The 17,032-nt window shown below is 35.8% G+C and overlaps 1 protein-coding gene across 4 annotated transcripts in view; it reads left to right on the top strand.

The window, feature by feature from the left end:
* The window catches only part of USP34 (ubiquitin specific peptidase 34), a 244,320-nt gene that overhangs the window by 86,715 nt on the left and 140,573 nt on the right, over positions 1–17,032 (top strand). For all 4 annotated transcript variants that reach the window (XM_032352232.1, XM_032352230.1, XM_032352231.1 and 1 more), the window contains 2 exons: positions 5,555–5,636; positions 5,722–5,814. In XM_032352232.1, coding sequence (XP_032208123.1) covers positions 5,555–5,636; positions 5,722–5,814 — 175 coding nt within the window. The remainder of the gene's footprint in view (positions 1–5,554; positions 5,637–5,721; positions 5,815–17,032) is intronic.

Raw genomic sequence — 17,032 nt, 5'->3', positions numbered from 1 at the left:
ATTATAGGTTATAGTATGCATCTTAGTTACTTAGTCTTTAGATCAATAATGGAATTTTAGTAAAATATTGAAATATTGTTCTAGTATAGTGCTATTCCTTTGTTTCTGATGAGAGGCCAGCTGTTAAATGTACTGTGGTTCCCTTGTACACACATTTCATTTTCTCTTTCTGATCTCAAGATTTTGCTTTTCCATCTTTGCCTTTTAACAATTTGATGATGAGCTGTGCATCTCCTTGTGTGTATCTACCTTAGTTGGAGTTTGTTGTGATTTCTGGATATGTAGATGACTTTTTTTAATCAAAATGGGACATTTTGGCCATAATTTCTGTAGGGTGGTTTTTTGTTTGTTTGTTTGTTTGTTTTGCCTATTCCTGGGAGTCCACTTACATGTATGTATCCAGAGCCCTGAATAATTGTGATTGATAATGTTGTTTAGCTCTATACTTGGCTAAGTTATAGTCACAGTTCTGAATTAATAGAAAAGTCCAAGGTCTCCTTATAATATCCTTGAAGAAATTGAAAGAATGAGGCTTATTTTTTATAATTAGTTGTTGAAGTATCTTTCTGCATGTTATGTAGGTCAGAGAATTGACTCATGGATCATAGCTTTTGTAGGGCTATCCAAGAATAGGTAAAATACATCATTAATATTTTTATTTTTTTTTTTAAGATTTATTTATTTCAAGTGAGAGAAGAGCAGAGGGAGAAGGACAAGGAGAGAGAGAGAGAGAGGACAGGGCACAGAGCCTGACACAGGGCTTGATCCCATGACCCTGAGATCATGACCTGAGCCAAAATGAAGAGTCAGATGCTTAACTGTCTGAGCCACCTAGGTGCCCCATTTTTTTTTAAAGGATTTTATTTATTTTTATTTTATTTATTTTTTTAAAGCCTTTTTTTAAAAAAGAGGTTTTATTCATCAGAGAGAGAGCAAGTGAGCGACCACAAGCAGGGGGAATAGTAGGTAGAGGGAGAAGCAGGCTTCCTGCTGAGCAAGGAGCTTAATATGGTACTTGATCCCAGGACTGTGAGATCCTGACCTGAGCTGAAGGCAGACGCCTAATCAACTGAGCCACTCAAGCATCCCTTTATTTATTTTAGAGATAACACATATGTGGGGGGCATCAATAATTTTATTTAAATCTTTTACCTTTTGAGGCGCATGTATCTAATTCATAGCTTTTTTCCCTCTTTAGACTTAAATGGCTTTTTAAAAAAGTTTTATTTTTTTGTCAGAGAGGGAGAGAGTGCACAAGCAGGGGGAGCAGCAGGCAGAGGGAGAAACAGGCTCATTGTTGAGCAAGGAACCTAATGCGGGACTTGATCCCAGTACTCTGGGATCATGACCTGAGCTGAAGTAGATCCTTAACCTCCTGAGTCACTCAGGTGTCCCTTAAATGGCTTTTTAAATTCTTGTAACAAAGAAATTATTTTATCTTTTCAGTTTTTCCTGTGTATAATTCATGTAGATGGGAAGATATGGGAGCTCTCATGGCAAGTCCTATTTTGTCTGTTTTCTTCCATATACCTAATATACCCTATCCCTACTTTTTTCATTAAATAGCCATTTGAAAATGTTTTTAAAGAAATGGGCAATCTGAAGAAGCTTATATCTATTAAAGAAATTGAATTAAGAATTACTGGCTTTGCTCAGGTGCTTTGATTTTGGCTCAGTTCATGGTCTCAGGGTTGTGAAACCAAGCCCTGTATTGGGCTCTGTGCCTGTTTAAAATTCTCTCTCCTGCTCCAACCCCTTAAAAAGAATTACTGACTTTGCAAAGCAGGAAGCACCAGGCCCACTTGTGTTTACTAGTGAATTCTACCTAATGTTTAAAGAAGAAATTTAAGGAAGACGTTACCCTAATACCAAAACCATACAAAGACATGTAAGAAAACTATAGCCCAGTATGTCTCATGAACACAGATGCAAAAATCTTCATAAACTATAAGCAAATCAAATAGAACAGTGTATAAAAAGAACTGTATACCACAACCAAGTGAGTTTTATCTCAGGTATGCAAGGCCGGTTGAATTCATGTAATCTATCACATCAACAGGTTAAGGAAGGAAAAGCACATCATCATATGAATAGATAAAGAAAAAGCATTTGGCAAACTTGAACACTTACGATAAAAACTCAGTAATTAGGAATAGAGGGTAACTTCTTCAGCTTGATAAAGAACCTACAGATAACATCATATTAATAGAACCTCAAAGGTTTTCTGATCAGGAACAAGGAGAAATGTGTTCCCTCTCTTCAGGTCTTTCACCATTGTACTGGAATCCTACGTAATGCAGTAAGGCAAAGGAAGGAAATAAAAGTTACACAGATTGAGAAGGAAGAAATTGGTCTTTGACTGGAGGTGACATCATTATCTATGTAGAAAATCTGAAAGAATTCAGACTCAGGGAACCTAGTGATAAAGGACAGCAAGGTTACAGGATACACAGTGAAAACTCATTTGTTTTTCTATATATCAGCACAGAACACATGAAATTTGAAATTTATTATTTAAAAAAAATAATAGCATGAGCAGGGAGGGGGCAGAGGGACAATCAGACTCCCCACTGAGTGGGGAGCTCAGTATGGGGCTTTATCCCAGGATCCTGAGACATGACCTGAGCTGAAGTCAGATGCTTAACTGAGCCACCCAGGCACCCCTGCAATTTGAAATTTAAAATTCAATACCACTTATGTTATCAAAACAAAAGTGAAATACTTGGGTATATATCTTCATATTTTGTTAAATTTCTATGAGTAAAATTATATACTCTGATGAAAGATACCAAGGAACTAAATAAATGAAGAGATACTCCATATTTATGGATAGAACATGCAAAAATATAAAGATAACATTCTTCCCAACGATGATCTTTAAATTCATTGAAATCTCAGAATCCCGGCAAGTTATTTTCTGGATATCAAGAAAATAACCCTGATGTTTATATGGATAGACAGAGGACACATAATTATCAAGACAGTATTGAAAGGAAAAGAATAAAGTTGGAGGATTGATGCTGTCCATCTTCAAGACATACTGTAACATTGCAGTAATCAAGACAATGTGGTATTGGTGACATAGATTAATGGAACAGAATAGAGAGCTCAGAAACAGACCATATAATAAGTATAGTTAGTTGATCCTTGTCAGAAAAGCTAAGGCAATACCATGAAGCAAAGGTAGTCTTTTCAACAAATGGCATTGAAAGAATTGGACAACCAAATGCAAAAGAAAGAATCTAGACACAGACCTCATATACTTCATAAAGATTAATTTGAAATATATCCTGCACATAAACATAAAATGCAAAACTATATAACTCCTAGCAGATAGGAGAAAACCTGGGATGTCCTTGTGTATGGCAGTGACCTTTTGGATACAGTACCCTAATCCATGAAAGAAAGAATTGATAAGCCTAGATTTCATTTAATTTAAAAACTTGTGCTCTGTAAAAGATAGTGTCAAGAGAATGAGAAGATAGCCACAGGGAGAGGGGAAAATATTTGCAAAAGACTTATCTGATGAAGGACTGTTCCCAAAATTTACAGAGAATCATGAAATTCAACAGTAACTACATGAACAATCTGAATAAAAAGTATGCTAATCATTTTTTCAGCCGTCTTGCTAATGGAAGAGACACAGATGGCAAACACATGAAAAGATGCCCTATATCTTTCACTAGGGAAATGCATATTAAAACACCACTAAAATTCCACTGCACATCTATTAGAACAGTCAAAATTCAGAATACTGATAACACCAAATGCTGACAAGGATGTGGAGCAACAAGAACTCTCATTTGTTGCTAGTTAAACTTTGGAAGGCTGTTTGGCAGTTTTTTACAAAACTCAACATACTCTTACCATAGGTCTCACAGTTGTGCTCCCTGATATTTACCCACAGAAGTTGAAAGCTTACATCTCCACAAAAGCCTGCAGATGGAGAAATCTTATGTCGAGTGAAAGAAGCCAGATTAAAAAAATTATGGGGGCGCCTGGGTGGCTGGGTGGGTGAAAGCCTCTGTCTTCAGCTCAGGTCATGATCCCAGGGTCTTGGGATTGAGCCCCGCATGGGGCTCTCTGCTCAGCGGGGAGCCTTCTTCCTCCTCTTTGCCTGCCTCTGCCTACTTGTGATCTTTGTCTGTCAAATAAATAAAATCTTAAAAAAAAAAAAAATCTTAAAAAAATTATGTAGTGTATCTTTTTTTGACACATGAAATTCTAGAAAATGAAAACTATAATAATGCAGATCACTGAGGAGTATGGTTGTGGAGACTGGTAAAGGGATGGATGACAGAGGGTCTTAAAGATACTTTTTGGGTTAATGTGTGTGTTTGTTATCTTGATGGTAGTGATGAATTCATAGATGTATACCAAAGCTTAAATTCATCAAACTGTATACTTTAAGTGTCTAGTATATTATAGGTCAAATATATCTCAAAGGTGTAAAAGATAATTAACTGATAAATTCACACTACCTTATTGGTAAAACTAATAAAGTAGGTTAGCTTCTATGTCAATGAGTTATTAATTCTAAAAGAGAATTGGTAGCTCTTCTTAAAAAATGAAGGGTAATCTAAAACTGTTGTAAGATGTTTACTTTTTGAAATGAAGAATGAAATGTTGGTAAATGTAACTAAGGTGTTCTGCATCCGCAGTTGATCTGTTTAGGGATCACTTAATCACCTTAGTCACTTTATTAATATCAGGCAGTGACTTTCAGTTTGGCTTTGAGAGAATTTTCTTCTTTTAACCCTCTCGGTAACCTATTTTTCTGGTGTTATCTTATTGTAGAGGGCATATTTGGAAACCTTCCCTGAATGATGGAAGTGCCTACTGTGGAAATTAAAAAGTGGGAAGGCATAGTCTTTCTCACTAGAGTGAGAAAATATGTTGCTTTTTGTTATACTTGGTATTTTCACCTGTGTACTTCTCCTTCCAGATTTGTCTTTGCTTGTTTGTAAATTCAGGCAATATTACCATTTCTTTTAGGGTTTTTTTTTTTTTAAAGATATTTTTATTTTAGAGAGCACAGGCAGAAAGGATGGAGGCAGAGGGAGAGGGAGACAGAGTCTCAGGCAGATTCTATGTGAAGTGTGGAGCCCAACCCAGGATTCAGTCCCATGACCCTGAGGTCATGACCCCAGCCAAAGCCAGGAGTCAGATACCAATCCACTGCGTAGGCTACGCAGGCACCACTCTTTTAATTATTCTTTGTGGTACTCTAACCAGTTAATTGTCTGTAGTCATTTCTTTGTAATTTGTTTGTGGTCACACTTAAGTTTGGGGTCACATTTAAGGAGAACCTGGCTGGCTTAGACAGTGGAGCATGTAGCATGTGACTCTTGATCTCAAGAGTCATGAGTTCAAGCTCCACATTAGGCATGGAGTTTATTTATTAATAAAAAAAACACAAATATTTATTTATTAATAAATAAATAAACTCACCTTCAAAAACCACTAAGGTTTTCAACTGAATCTGCCTTTTTGGCTTGGGAAAAAATGATAATAATTTTTTAATGTGTTAACTAATTTTATTATTTGATTTTAGGTCCATTGCAAAAGAACTTGCAGACTGGCTTATAAGCAACAATGTGGTAGAGCATATATTTGGACCAAATTTACATATTGAGGTTTGTGGACAATTACATGACTTCTCTGCCCTATTAAGAGAAGAATACTTTAGAAAATTAGCTATAATAAGTTTTTCTTTTCCAGATTATCAAACAGTGCCAGGTGATTTTGAACTTCTTGGCAGCAGAAGGGAGATTGAGTACTCAGCATATTGATTGCATTTGGGCTGCAGCTCAGGTAATATTAACAGCTCACATTTATTAAGTTCTTCCTTATGATTTGTTCTAAGTGTTTAATTCCCTTATGAGGTAAGTTCTCCTATCCTAAATTTATAACTAAAGAAACTGAGACATAGAGAAAGTTGGGCATGGAATCTCTAAAGTCTGGCTTGAGAGTCTGTGTCTTACTGTATTACTGGTAGAATTGACAGAAATGAAGTCAGTCAGTTGGACTTTCTACATGAAACCATCTTGGTTTATTAAGAGACATTTACCTGTTTTTTGTTGATATAGTAAATCTTTCTCTCCTGCATATTGTATTGGTATTTTTCTTTCCTGTTACAGTTTTCTTTAGTTTTTTGAATAAGCATATATCTACATGGTTCAAAATCCAGAAAATAAATATAGAAGTGTATGTTATGTATTTTCCCCCCTCCTGTCCCTGTTTCCCAGGAATACCATTCTTCTAAGGTGCGTCATAGATTTTCTACATAAATAGCTAACTGTAAGCTTTTTTCTTGTCATTCTCTTTTCTTTTTCTTTTGGTCCTCTTTATACTAAGTGGACTTGGGTTGGTTTTTTTTTCCACTTTATTTATCGTCTTTATTACAAATGTTGCATACTAAATGGACTTGGGTTTTTTTTTTTTTTTCTTCACTTTATTTATCGTCAAGATTACTGCATATCAGTATCTGAAACACCAATTTTTTAAAGAGGGCATAGTGTTTCAGTACTTCCTTGTATGATAATTTAATTAACCCAATTCCTATTCATAGGCATTATTTTTTCCCCCAATCTTTTCTGTTATAAATCTTTTCTGTGCTAAAGTAAGTTCTAATATGTTCATTTCATCCATGTGCAAAAGAGTTGTCTTTTAAGGAGAATTGTTAGGTTAAAGCATCTGTTTGGTTTCCTTGGGGTACCTAATGGTGTGATAATGCCTATTTTCCCTCATCTTCCTTAGTACGTTGTGTCCTTACACTTCTTGATATTTGCTAAACTGATGGTTGAAATGTGTATTTTAAATTTGCATTCTGTTTATGTGAATCACATTGCAAATCTTGTGTTTAAGAGCCATTCTTGTTTCCTTTACTAGATATTCTTTGTCATTTATCAGAGATTTTACTTGTTCATTTTGTAGGAGACCTTTATATATCAGTGAAATTGGACTTGTGTTTGTGTTAAGAATTAGGACTATTTTCTGCTTTGATGTTGTCGTTTGGTTAAGGTGGTTTTTGGTGTTCGGTTTCCAGTTTGTGGTTTCAGACTTGTGGTTGAATTACTTTTATGTCCTGTGGATTTTGTCTTAAGGTGTGCAATATCTTTTCTACTCCAAAGGGTTTTTTGTTTGTTTGTGTGTTTGTTTGTTTTTAAGGTTTTTATTTATTTGACAGAGAGAACCAAGTAGCTGAGCAACAGGCAGAGGCAGAGGGACAGGGAGAAGCAGGCTCTCCACTAAGCAGGGAGCCTGACCTGGAGTTTGATTCCACATGACCTGAGCAGAAAACAGCTGCTTAACTGACTGAGCCACCCAGACACCCCTTTTCCACTCTAAAGTTCTAAAAAAGTTCTCCTTTAGTTCCTTTCTGTTTCAAATTTTATATTTTAGTTTTGTTTTTTTTTAAAGATTTTATTTGAGAGAGAGAGAGAAAGTGTGAGCAGGGGTGACGATGGTGAAGATGGGCAGAGGGTGAAGGAACAGTAACCTCCCCTCTGAGCAGAGAGCCCGACATGGGGTTCCATTCTAGGACTCTGGAATCATGCATGACCTGAGCCAAAGGCAGATGCTTAACTGACTAAGCCACCCAGGTGCCCCTGTATTTTAGTCTTTGAGCCATTTGGAATTACTCTTGGTTCAAGGTGTCGTTTATCTAACTTTTTACCTCATTTTTTGTTAATGTAGTTGTCCCCATTCCACTTGTTCAGTAATTCTTCTTTTCCTTATTGAAATGAGATACCAGTTTATTTTGACTAGGTCAGTTTCTGGAGTCTTTAGACTGTCATGATCTGTATACCAGGGATTGGTAAACTTTTGGCTTGGTAAACAAGGCTTTTGGGTCGGCCACTTCATTTTGTAAATATTTTTTGCAACATAACCTTGTACTTTCTTTGGTGTATTGCTTGTGGCTACTTCCATACTAGAGTGGCAGAGTATAGTACTTACCTATATAATACTTACCACTTGAAATCCTGAAATAATTGACTGTCTGGTCCTTCAAGAAAACATATGCTGATCGTGGGTGTAACTTATGTCTTTACTTTTTTTTTTTTTTTTTTTTGAGTATTCCTATCTGACAGGGCTGGCTCTTTTTTAAAATATATTTTTACATATTTTTTAAAATAAAAAAGATTTTTAAAGCATTTCTCTGGAAATGCCTGGGTGTCTCAGTCAGTTAAACATCTGCCTTCAGCTCAGGTCATGATCCCAGAGTCTGGGGATTGAGTTCTGCATTGAGCTCCCCACTCAGCGGGGAGCTGCTTCTCTCTCTGCTCTGACTGCAGCTCTTCTAGTGCTCTCTTGCTCTCTCCGACAAATAAAATCTTTTTAAAAAATTTGTCTTCATTTCTTTTAATGTAAATTTTAGCATTGACTTAGTCTTTAAAAATATTGTAATTTTAATTGTCATAATGATGAATTTGAAGTCTTTCTATCCAAAGCTTAACACTGTTTCTTTTGTATCTTTCAAAATTTTAAAGTTCCTTGTACATATGTTTTATTTTATATTAGGCTTATTCTTAGGAACTTAAGTTATTATTGCTGTAATAGTAGGCATTTCTCCCATTATACTTACTCTATTATATTTCTCTTCCTTCCATACTGCATATATTCATAAACTTTTTATACGAACAGTTTCAATTTTTTTTTTTTAAGATTTTATTTATTTATTTGACAGACAAGATCACAAGTAGGCAGAGAGGCAGGCAGAGAGAGGAGGAAGCAGGCCCCTTGCTGAGCAGAGAACCCGATGTGGGGCTCGATCTCAGGACCTGGGATCATGACCTGAGCTGAAGGCAGAGGCTTTAACCCACTGAGACACCCAGGTGCCCCAGTTTCAAATTTTTGATAATGATTTTGTGTCTTGGGGCGCCTGAGTGGCTCAGCTGGTTAGGCATCTTCCTTCCGCTCAGGTCATGATCCCCGGATCCTGGGATCGAGCCCCACATCAGGTTCCCTGCTCAGAGGGGAGTCTGCTTTTATACCTTTCTCCCCAACGTTCCCCTTGCTCTTGTGCTCTCTCACTCTCTCTGTCAAATAAATAAATAAAATCTTTAAAAAAAAGTGATTGTGTGTCCCGAGACCTTATGTCTTAAGATTGGTTGTGGTGATTTTTCAATACTTTTTTTACATTCCGTATTTAATATTATATATTTATACATCACTGTCATTTGAGTAAGTTAAAGAGGCACTTTCTGTTTCAGAACAAAAGGAAATTTTTTAAAAAGTTTACGCATTTTATTAGATTTAAAGTTTTTATTTTGTTCAGAGCAAGACTAGGACAATAGTCCTAGGAGAATAATGATAAATGTATCATTACAGAATAGCTAGAAATAGTAGAGAATTATTTATTGAAACTTTATCAAATTGATAACTTATAGTATGGCTTGTTAAAGGTTTTAGCATTTTGACCTAGCAAGAATTTGAAGCAATTTAGTAAGGGAATAATTAAAAATTGTGGCATAATCTGTGAGACAGTTTGCAAAAACTTAAACTATCTATAAAAGATTAACTATATAAAATAAGTATATTTTAAGGGTTAATTTAATTGGGTCTTTCTGTGGTTTGTTACTTACCACTTCTGAATCTACTACAAATTTAGAATAATCGGGAATTTTTACATTTTGAGGTTTTTTTTTTTTTTTTTTTTTTTTTTTTTAAATTTGAGCACTGGGGGTTAGGGAAGGAAAAAATGAAACAAGGGAGACAAACCATAAGAGACTCTTAATCTCACAAAACAAACTGAGGGATGGGGGGGTGGGGATATGGTGGCTGGGTGATGGATATTGAGGAGGGTATGTGCTATGGTGAGTGCTGTGAAATGGGTAAGCCTGATGATGCACAGACCTCTACCCCTGGGGCAAATAATACATTATGTGTTAATAAAAAAAACTTGAGCACCAAATAAAATTAATTTCAAAGCATCGGGGTTGCTTAGTTTCTTACAGTCTTACTTTCTTACAGTCTTACCTTAGTCTTTTTTCCTCCGATGTGGAGTAAGTTTTTGAGGTCAGTTCGCTCATCTGAGATACATACATCCATATGCACAATATATATACACACACATAGTTTCCTCATGGTAATTGCATTGTCTGCTGCTCTTTTCATTGTATCAGAATTCTTGTATTGGAATCCAAGGAGATGACAAATGGATTTGAAATTGATAGAAAAATTATTCGTAAATATTTGAAAAATGCTGATCTTTGTAATTAAATGTAAGTTCAAATAATGTAATAGCATTTTCATTTATTGGATAATTCCCATTATGTTTAGTAATGCATTATATTGACCAGAGTGTGCAGTAACATTTGGGAAGAAATACAGCAGTTCTTTTTCTGGTAATTTATTCTGTAAATACATGTACATAAAGATGTTCACTACAGCATTGACCATGCTAGCAGAAAAGGAATGTCACTCTAAGACTACTTCAATAAATTTTGGGAAATTCATTTATCCTTTGTAGCCATGAGAAGGACCAAAGGTGCTGTTTTATGTTCATGTGGAACAATATGTAAGAAAGAGTTTTACTAAGCATTGCATAGGTAATAGATCTTTTATTGATCTAAAATTGATCTTTTATTGATGCAGTATATTCTTGCAACATGTATTTAAACTGTTATAAAAGAGGATGCACATGTATGTCTATAACATATATACATGCAGTTTGTGCTTATGAATGCGTGGAGCTATTTTGAAAAATACACAAGAAATTTTAATAGGTTTATTTGTGGGTATATGATCTAGGATAGATGGAAGACTTCCTTTTCATTGTCTGTTTATGTAAACTTTGAAACTTTTACATTTATTAGTTTTTCAGTAAATACAGAGACTAGTATATAAAGTTAAGGTAAATATTTCGACATTTAAGTGACTTTCCACCATTGAAATTTACCTATTCCAGTTTGACTTGGTTACCTTTATATTTGCCTCTATACATCCTTTCACTGTAAAATGTTTTAGTCATAGGACATCAAAAAATCCCTTCAGAATCCTTGCACTATACTGGATTATATTGTTAAATGCTTCAGATTTGAAGGATGCTTGTGTAAATGCATGTAAATTACTGATATAATATATTTTTTTAAGATTTTATTTATTTATTTGACAGATCACAAGTAGGCAGAGAGACCAGCAGAGAGACAGGCAGAGAGAGCGGGGAAAGCAGGCTCCCTGCTGTGAGCAGAGACCCCGATGCGGGTCTCAATCCCAGGACCCTGAGATCATGAGCTGAGCTGAAAGCAGAGGCTTAACCCACTGAGCCACCCAGGCACCCATGATATAATAATTTTATCTTAATATGGAGCTAAGTTATTTGGGGTCGATCTTTGTATCAGTGGCAAAAGTCAGATTCTCAGGATTTAATAGGATTTGAATGTCATCTGATTCAGATGTGCTTTATACACATAATTGTCAGATTCTTAAAAGGATTAGTGTTGACTAAGTTTAGAAGCACTGACCTACACTCTAATGCTTATTAGCTTCTGCATGTGTACTTGTATACACATTTAGATTACTGCTTTGTGAGACATTACATACTACTAGTATGTGAAGTTATGACTGCTTGAGTTAGAATCTGGGCACTGTAATATCCTTCTCTGTTACATCTTAGAGATTTGAATTCTTTGCTTCCTGCCTTAAGAGTTCTTAACATGAGCTGTGTTCTTTTTATGTGTTGTTGGGTGTCTTCATGTATGCCTTTGTGATCTATTCATATTTAAGAAAGATGACAAGGTAAGTGGCCTGGGTATTGTTGACTGTTGTGAAATATTTTTTTATTAGAGGTCTCTCAAGTGGGACTCCTGTTTGGAAACATTTTCTAGGGTAGTAATGGTAAAACAACTTGAACTTTTCTCATTAAAGTCACTACTAGGCTTTCTGCCTGTGCGACTTCTAAAAGAGAGTGAAAGGGATACCAGTATCTGTGGTTAAAAGCTATGGTTTTATGTATTTTTTACCCAAGGGAGAGAGCCCTGGCGGCTGGGTAGAATAAATAAGTTGGGTGTTCCTGTTTTTCTGACTGATGGCTGACAAATACAATTATTAAGAGTATCCAGGGGCGGGCGCCTGGGTGGCTCAGTGGGTTAAGCCGCTGCCTTCGGCTCAGGTCATGATCTCAGGGTCCTGGGATCGAGTCCCGCATCGGGCTCTCTGCTCAGCAGGGAGCCTGCTTCCTCCTCTCTCTCTGCCTGCCTCTCTGCCTACTTGTGTTCTCTGTCAAATAAATAAATATAATCTTTAAAAAAAAAAAAGAGTATCCAGGGAAATCCTTTGTTTTTATTTCCATATCTCCTGCTGTCCATCAGATCTAGGTCTCTGAGTCTGGTATCTTCCCCAGTTACAGTGGGAAGGTTGACTTACTCCTCTGCAGCTCACTCACAAAGTACTCTGAGCTACATCCTTCTCCACTTGTACGTTTTAAAATGCATTCCTTTCATTTTAGTCTTTCAGAAGTTTGTTGAAATCTAGTATCTATTCCTAATTTTCATTTTCTTTGTGGGTTTGTTTCTTTTCATTCTAAAATACAGTGATTGATTCTCTTCTGTAGAAGATGAGGAAATTCTTATTATTTATCTTTTCTCATTTTCTGCTTCCCTGTTTTTACTGTATTTGTATTTTATCAAATTATATGTTTTAAATTCTACACTAGAACCGTAATTTCTACACAGTTGTTTAGTGCTAATTTTGTCTTTAGGTCTATAACTCACCACCAGTCCTTTCTCCTCATTTCTGTTTCTCTCATTCCAGAATTAGTGGATATTTATTCTTGTGGATTTCGAGTAGCCTTTGTTTTCCTAAAGAGAAAGTGTTTGAATGATGGATACTAAAGCCACTCTTATTTCCCCTCAAAACTTTGTAGTAGACATGATTAGTAGTTTGAAGATTGGGATGGTGCCTTTTAACACTTATATTTACTTTTTCTCTTATTTTCTTCATTAATTCTTTTATTGTGATACAAATATATGTTAACATAAAATTTACCATTTTAACCATTAGTAACTATACAGTTCAGTGCCATAAATACATTTAGTGTAGTGTGTACGTCTCCAAAGTCTGTATCAAAAACTTTGACACTATGTGCAACAAAAACTCTATACTCATTAAACAATAACTTAATTTTTCCCTCCTACAAGCTCTTGGTTTCCTCTGTTCTACATTCTGTCTGTATGAATATGCCTCTTCTGGGTATTTCAGTTAAGTAGAATCATAAAATATTTGTCTGACTTGTTAGACACAGTGCTTTTGGAGGTTATCCCTGTTACCACCTATATAAAAATTTTCTTTTTATGGCCAAATAGTCCATGGCTTATATATACCGCATTTAGTGTATTCATTCCTTTCTTTCTTATTTTCTTTCTTTATTTCCTTCCTTCCTTCCTATTTTTTTATTTGAGAGAGAAAGAGTGTGGGGAGGGACAGAGGGAGAGAATCTCAAAGCAGCTCAGTCCCACAACCCATGCACTCATGACCAGAGTTGAAACCAAGAGTCAGATGCTCAACTGATCAAACCACGTAAGCACTGTAAGGGCCTACTTAGCAAGAGTGACTCCATCTTGGTTAAACAGCCATTTTGTTGTTTGTGTAGTAAAACTTAAATTGACCCCCGCTCCACTCACACCCCTCCACCCCCCGCCACCCATCCAGGAACTTAGAAGCAAGTCTGGGAAACCAATAAAATATGGTCAGGCAGTCCCTGATAACAGAGCCCAAACAAAAGGACGGGTCAGGTCAGGTGGAGATAATAGAGCACAAATGCAAGGATGAGTTAGGCCAAGTGGAGACATCCAGTCAGTAAAGCACACATATTATCTCCCTAAGCACCAAAGAATGTAAATCCCGCTTTTGGGTGCCAATTCTGACCAGAGTGATAGGCTAGTTCAGAACAGCTACTATAGGGTAAACTGTAATTCAATTGGCCACCAGCATGTGACCTAATATGACTATGCAACTTTCTCTGTGTGTTACAACATCATTGGCCACCTGTATGTGGCCAGGCTCAACCACTTGGCCTTTGCTCTATAAAAGCTAGTCTGTGAGGCTGGGAGTGGTTGCTCTCTCCATAAGAGACGGGCCCAACTGGTTGGTTTGATTCTCGATGCCTGCGCGAAATAAAGAATTGCTTGACCTTCACTTTGTATCAGTCTCGCTCCTTTGATAACACAACCCAACAGGCACCCCTAGTGTTTTTGGTTTTGTGTGTGGTTTGTTTTTTGTTTTTTTTTTTTAACCCCTAGTGTTTTCATTTCTACATTTTAATTACTCTTGTTTTCTTGCAGGCTTCACAGCTTTCTTTTTGAAGATTGTTTTGTCTTTTAGAACTCCTTGCAATTCCCTATGAATCTGAGGATTGGCTTTTCCATTCTCCGTTTTCCAGAAAGGCCCTTAGAATTTTGAAGGGATTGTGTTGAATCTATAGATCTCTTTGGGGTAGTATTAACATATTAACCATGTTAAGTCTTCCTATCCATGAACATGGATGTCTTCCCATTTATTGAACCCTTAATTTCCTTGAGCAGTGTTTTGTAGTTTTCAGTATACAAGTATTTCACATCCTTATTTTTTTTTTTTTTTAAGATTTTATTTATTTGAGAGAAAGAGAATATGAGTGGGGGTAGGAACAAAGGGAGAGGGAGAGGTAGACTCTTTGCTGAGCATGGAGCCCAACATAGGGCTTAATCCTGAGCATCATGCCTTGAGTGGTAGTCAGATGCTTAACCAACTGAGCCACTCAGGCACCCCTCACTCTTGTTAGATTAATTTTTAAGTACAGTTAATCCTTGAATAACACAGGTTTGAACTCCCTAGGTCCACATAAATACAGATTTTTTTTTAGGAGTACAGTATAGTACTGTAAGTATATTTTCTCAACAATTTTCTTAACATTTCCTTTATTATAAGAGTATGGTATATATTATATATAAACAAAAAATTTGTGTTAACTTTGTTATAGGTATTCTGCTTTAGATTATTGATTTATATTCTTTGTTTATATGATTTTATATGATTTATATTTTTTATATTTATATAAATATATATATATATATATTTATATTCTTAACAGTCAGCAGTAGGCTGTGTTAGTTATGTTTTTGGAAGTCAGGGTTATATCCAGTTTTTTGACTGCACAGGAGATCTGTGCTTCAAACCTCTGTGTTGTTCAAGTTGTATTTTATTCTTATTCTTTATTCTTATTCTTACTCTATTTTATTCTTCGTATGCTATTGTAAATGGAATAGCTATCTAAAATTCCTTGTCAGGTAATTAATTGTGGATATATGGAAACATACCTGAATTTTGTTGATCTATACTCTTACACTGTCTACTTGATTTTTAGCTCTACTAGTTTTTTATATATAGCTTTTTCTCTATATAGGATTGTGTCATTTTTGAGCAGTTTTACATCTTTTCTAATTTGGGTCCATTAAATGTTTTGTGAGGGGGTGGAATCCAATAACTATGGCTAGAATTTCAGTATAGTGTTGAATAACAATGATAAATATGAGCATTCTTACCTTGTTCCTCATCCTAGGGGGAAATCAGTTATTTATCATTGGGTATGTTGTTAGCTGTGGGGTTTTCATAAATATCCTTTATCACGTTAAGGAGTTTACCCTCTATTCTTAGTGTTCCAAGAGTTTCTATTACGAAAGGGTGTTGGATTTTGTCACATTGTTTTTCTGCATCAATTAAGATGCCCATGTGGCTTTTTTCCATTGATTAATACATTTTAGAGTAATTCTCCTTTTGAACCACACTTGCATTCCTGGGATAAGTCTTACTTGGTCATAGTGAATATTTGGTATGATCTTGGATTTGATTTGCTAATAGTTGCTGGAGAACTCTTTGTCATTTATAAGATACTGCTTAGTAATTTTCTATTCTTTTTTTTTTTTTTTTTTAAAGATTTTATTTATTTATTTGACACAGAGAGATCACAGGTAGGCAGAGAGAGAGAGAGGCAGAAGCAGGCTCCCTGCCGATCAGAAGCCCGATGCAGGGCTTGATCTCAGGACCCTGAGATCATGACCTGGGCCGAAGGCAGAGGCTTCGGCCTCTGAGCCACCCAGGTACCCCGTAATTTTCTGTTCTTATGAAGACTTGGGCCTCATAGAATGAGTTAAGAAGTATTTACTTCCGTTCAGTTTTTTGGGGAGGATTTGAGAAGGATTGGTGTTAATTTTTTTATTAAAAAATTTGTTAGAATTCCCCAGGTAAGCCATGCATTTTAGTACTTTGTTGAGAGGTTTTTGATTACCGATTCAATCTCTTATTATAGGTCTGTTGACCTTTCCTTCTTGAGTCAATGTAGTTAGTTTGGAAAGAATTTGTCCCTATCTTCTAGGTTACCTGATTTTTTGGGTGTACTGTTGTTTGTAGCATTCTGTTAATTTTTTTTTTAATCTGTAAGTTTGATAGTAATATCTCACTTGCATTTCTGATTTATGTTTTTGCACTCTTTCTTTCAGGCTAGCTAAATGTTTATCTTTTAGAAGAACCAGCTATTGGTTTTGTTAATTTTCTCAATTATTTTTCTAATCTGTATTTTATTTATGTGTCAGTGCTCTGATCTGTTCTTTGAGCTTTGGGTTATTTTTTTTTTAAGATTATATTTATTTAATTGACAGAGATCACAAGTAGGCAGAGAGGCAGGCAGAGAGAGGAAGGGAAGCAGGCTCCCTGCTGAGCAGAGAGCCTGACATGGGGCTCAGTCCCAGGACCCTGGGATCATGACCTGAGCTGAAGGCAGAGGCTTTAACCCACTGAGCTACCCAGGCACCCTAAGCTTTGAGTTATAAAGTGTGTTTATAATTGTTATATCTCCTTGTTGTATGGAATATTTTGTTAATAATTATATCACTCTGTTAATCTTTTTTTTAAAAAAGACTTAACTGTAAAAGGAAACCATATTAGTTTTACCCTCTAAACCATTTTTAAGTTCTAATAATGACTAGAACCATATTGTTGTATAACAGATCTCTAAAGCTTTCTCATCTTCCAAAACTGTACTCCTTGGATAATAGAG

Source organism: Mustela erminea, chromosome 7 (assembly GCF_009829155.1).
Source record: "Mustela erminea isolate mMusErm1 chromosome 7, mMusErm1.Pri, whole genome shotgun sequence".
NCBI lineage: Eukaryota > Metazoa > Chordata > Mammalia > Carnivora > Mustelidae > Mustela > Mustela erminea.
The sequence above is the reverse complement of the archived record's forward strand: the minus strand, read 5'-3'. Positions and strand labels throughout refer to the sequence as shown.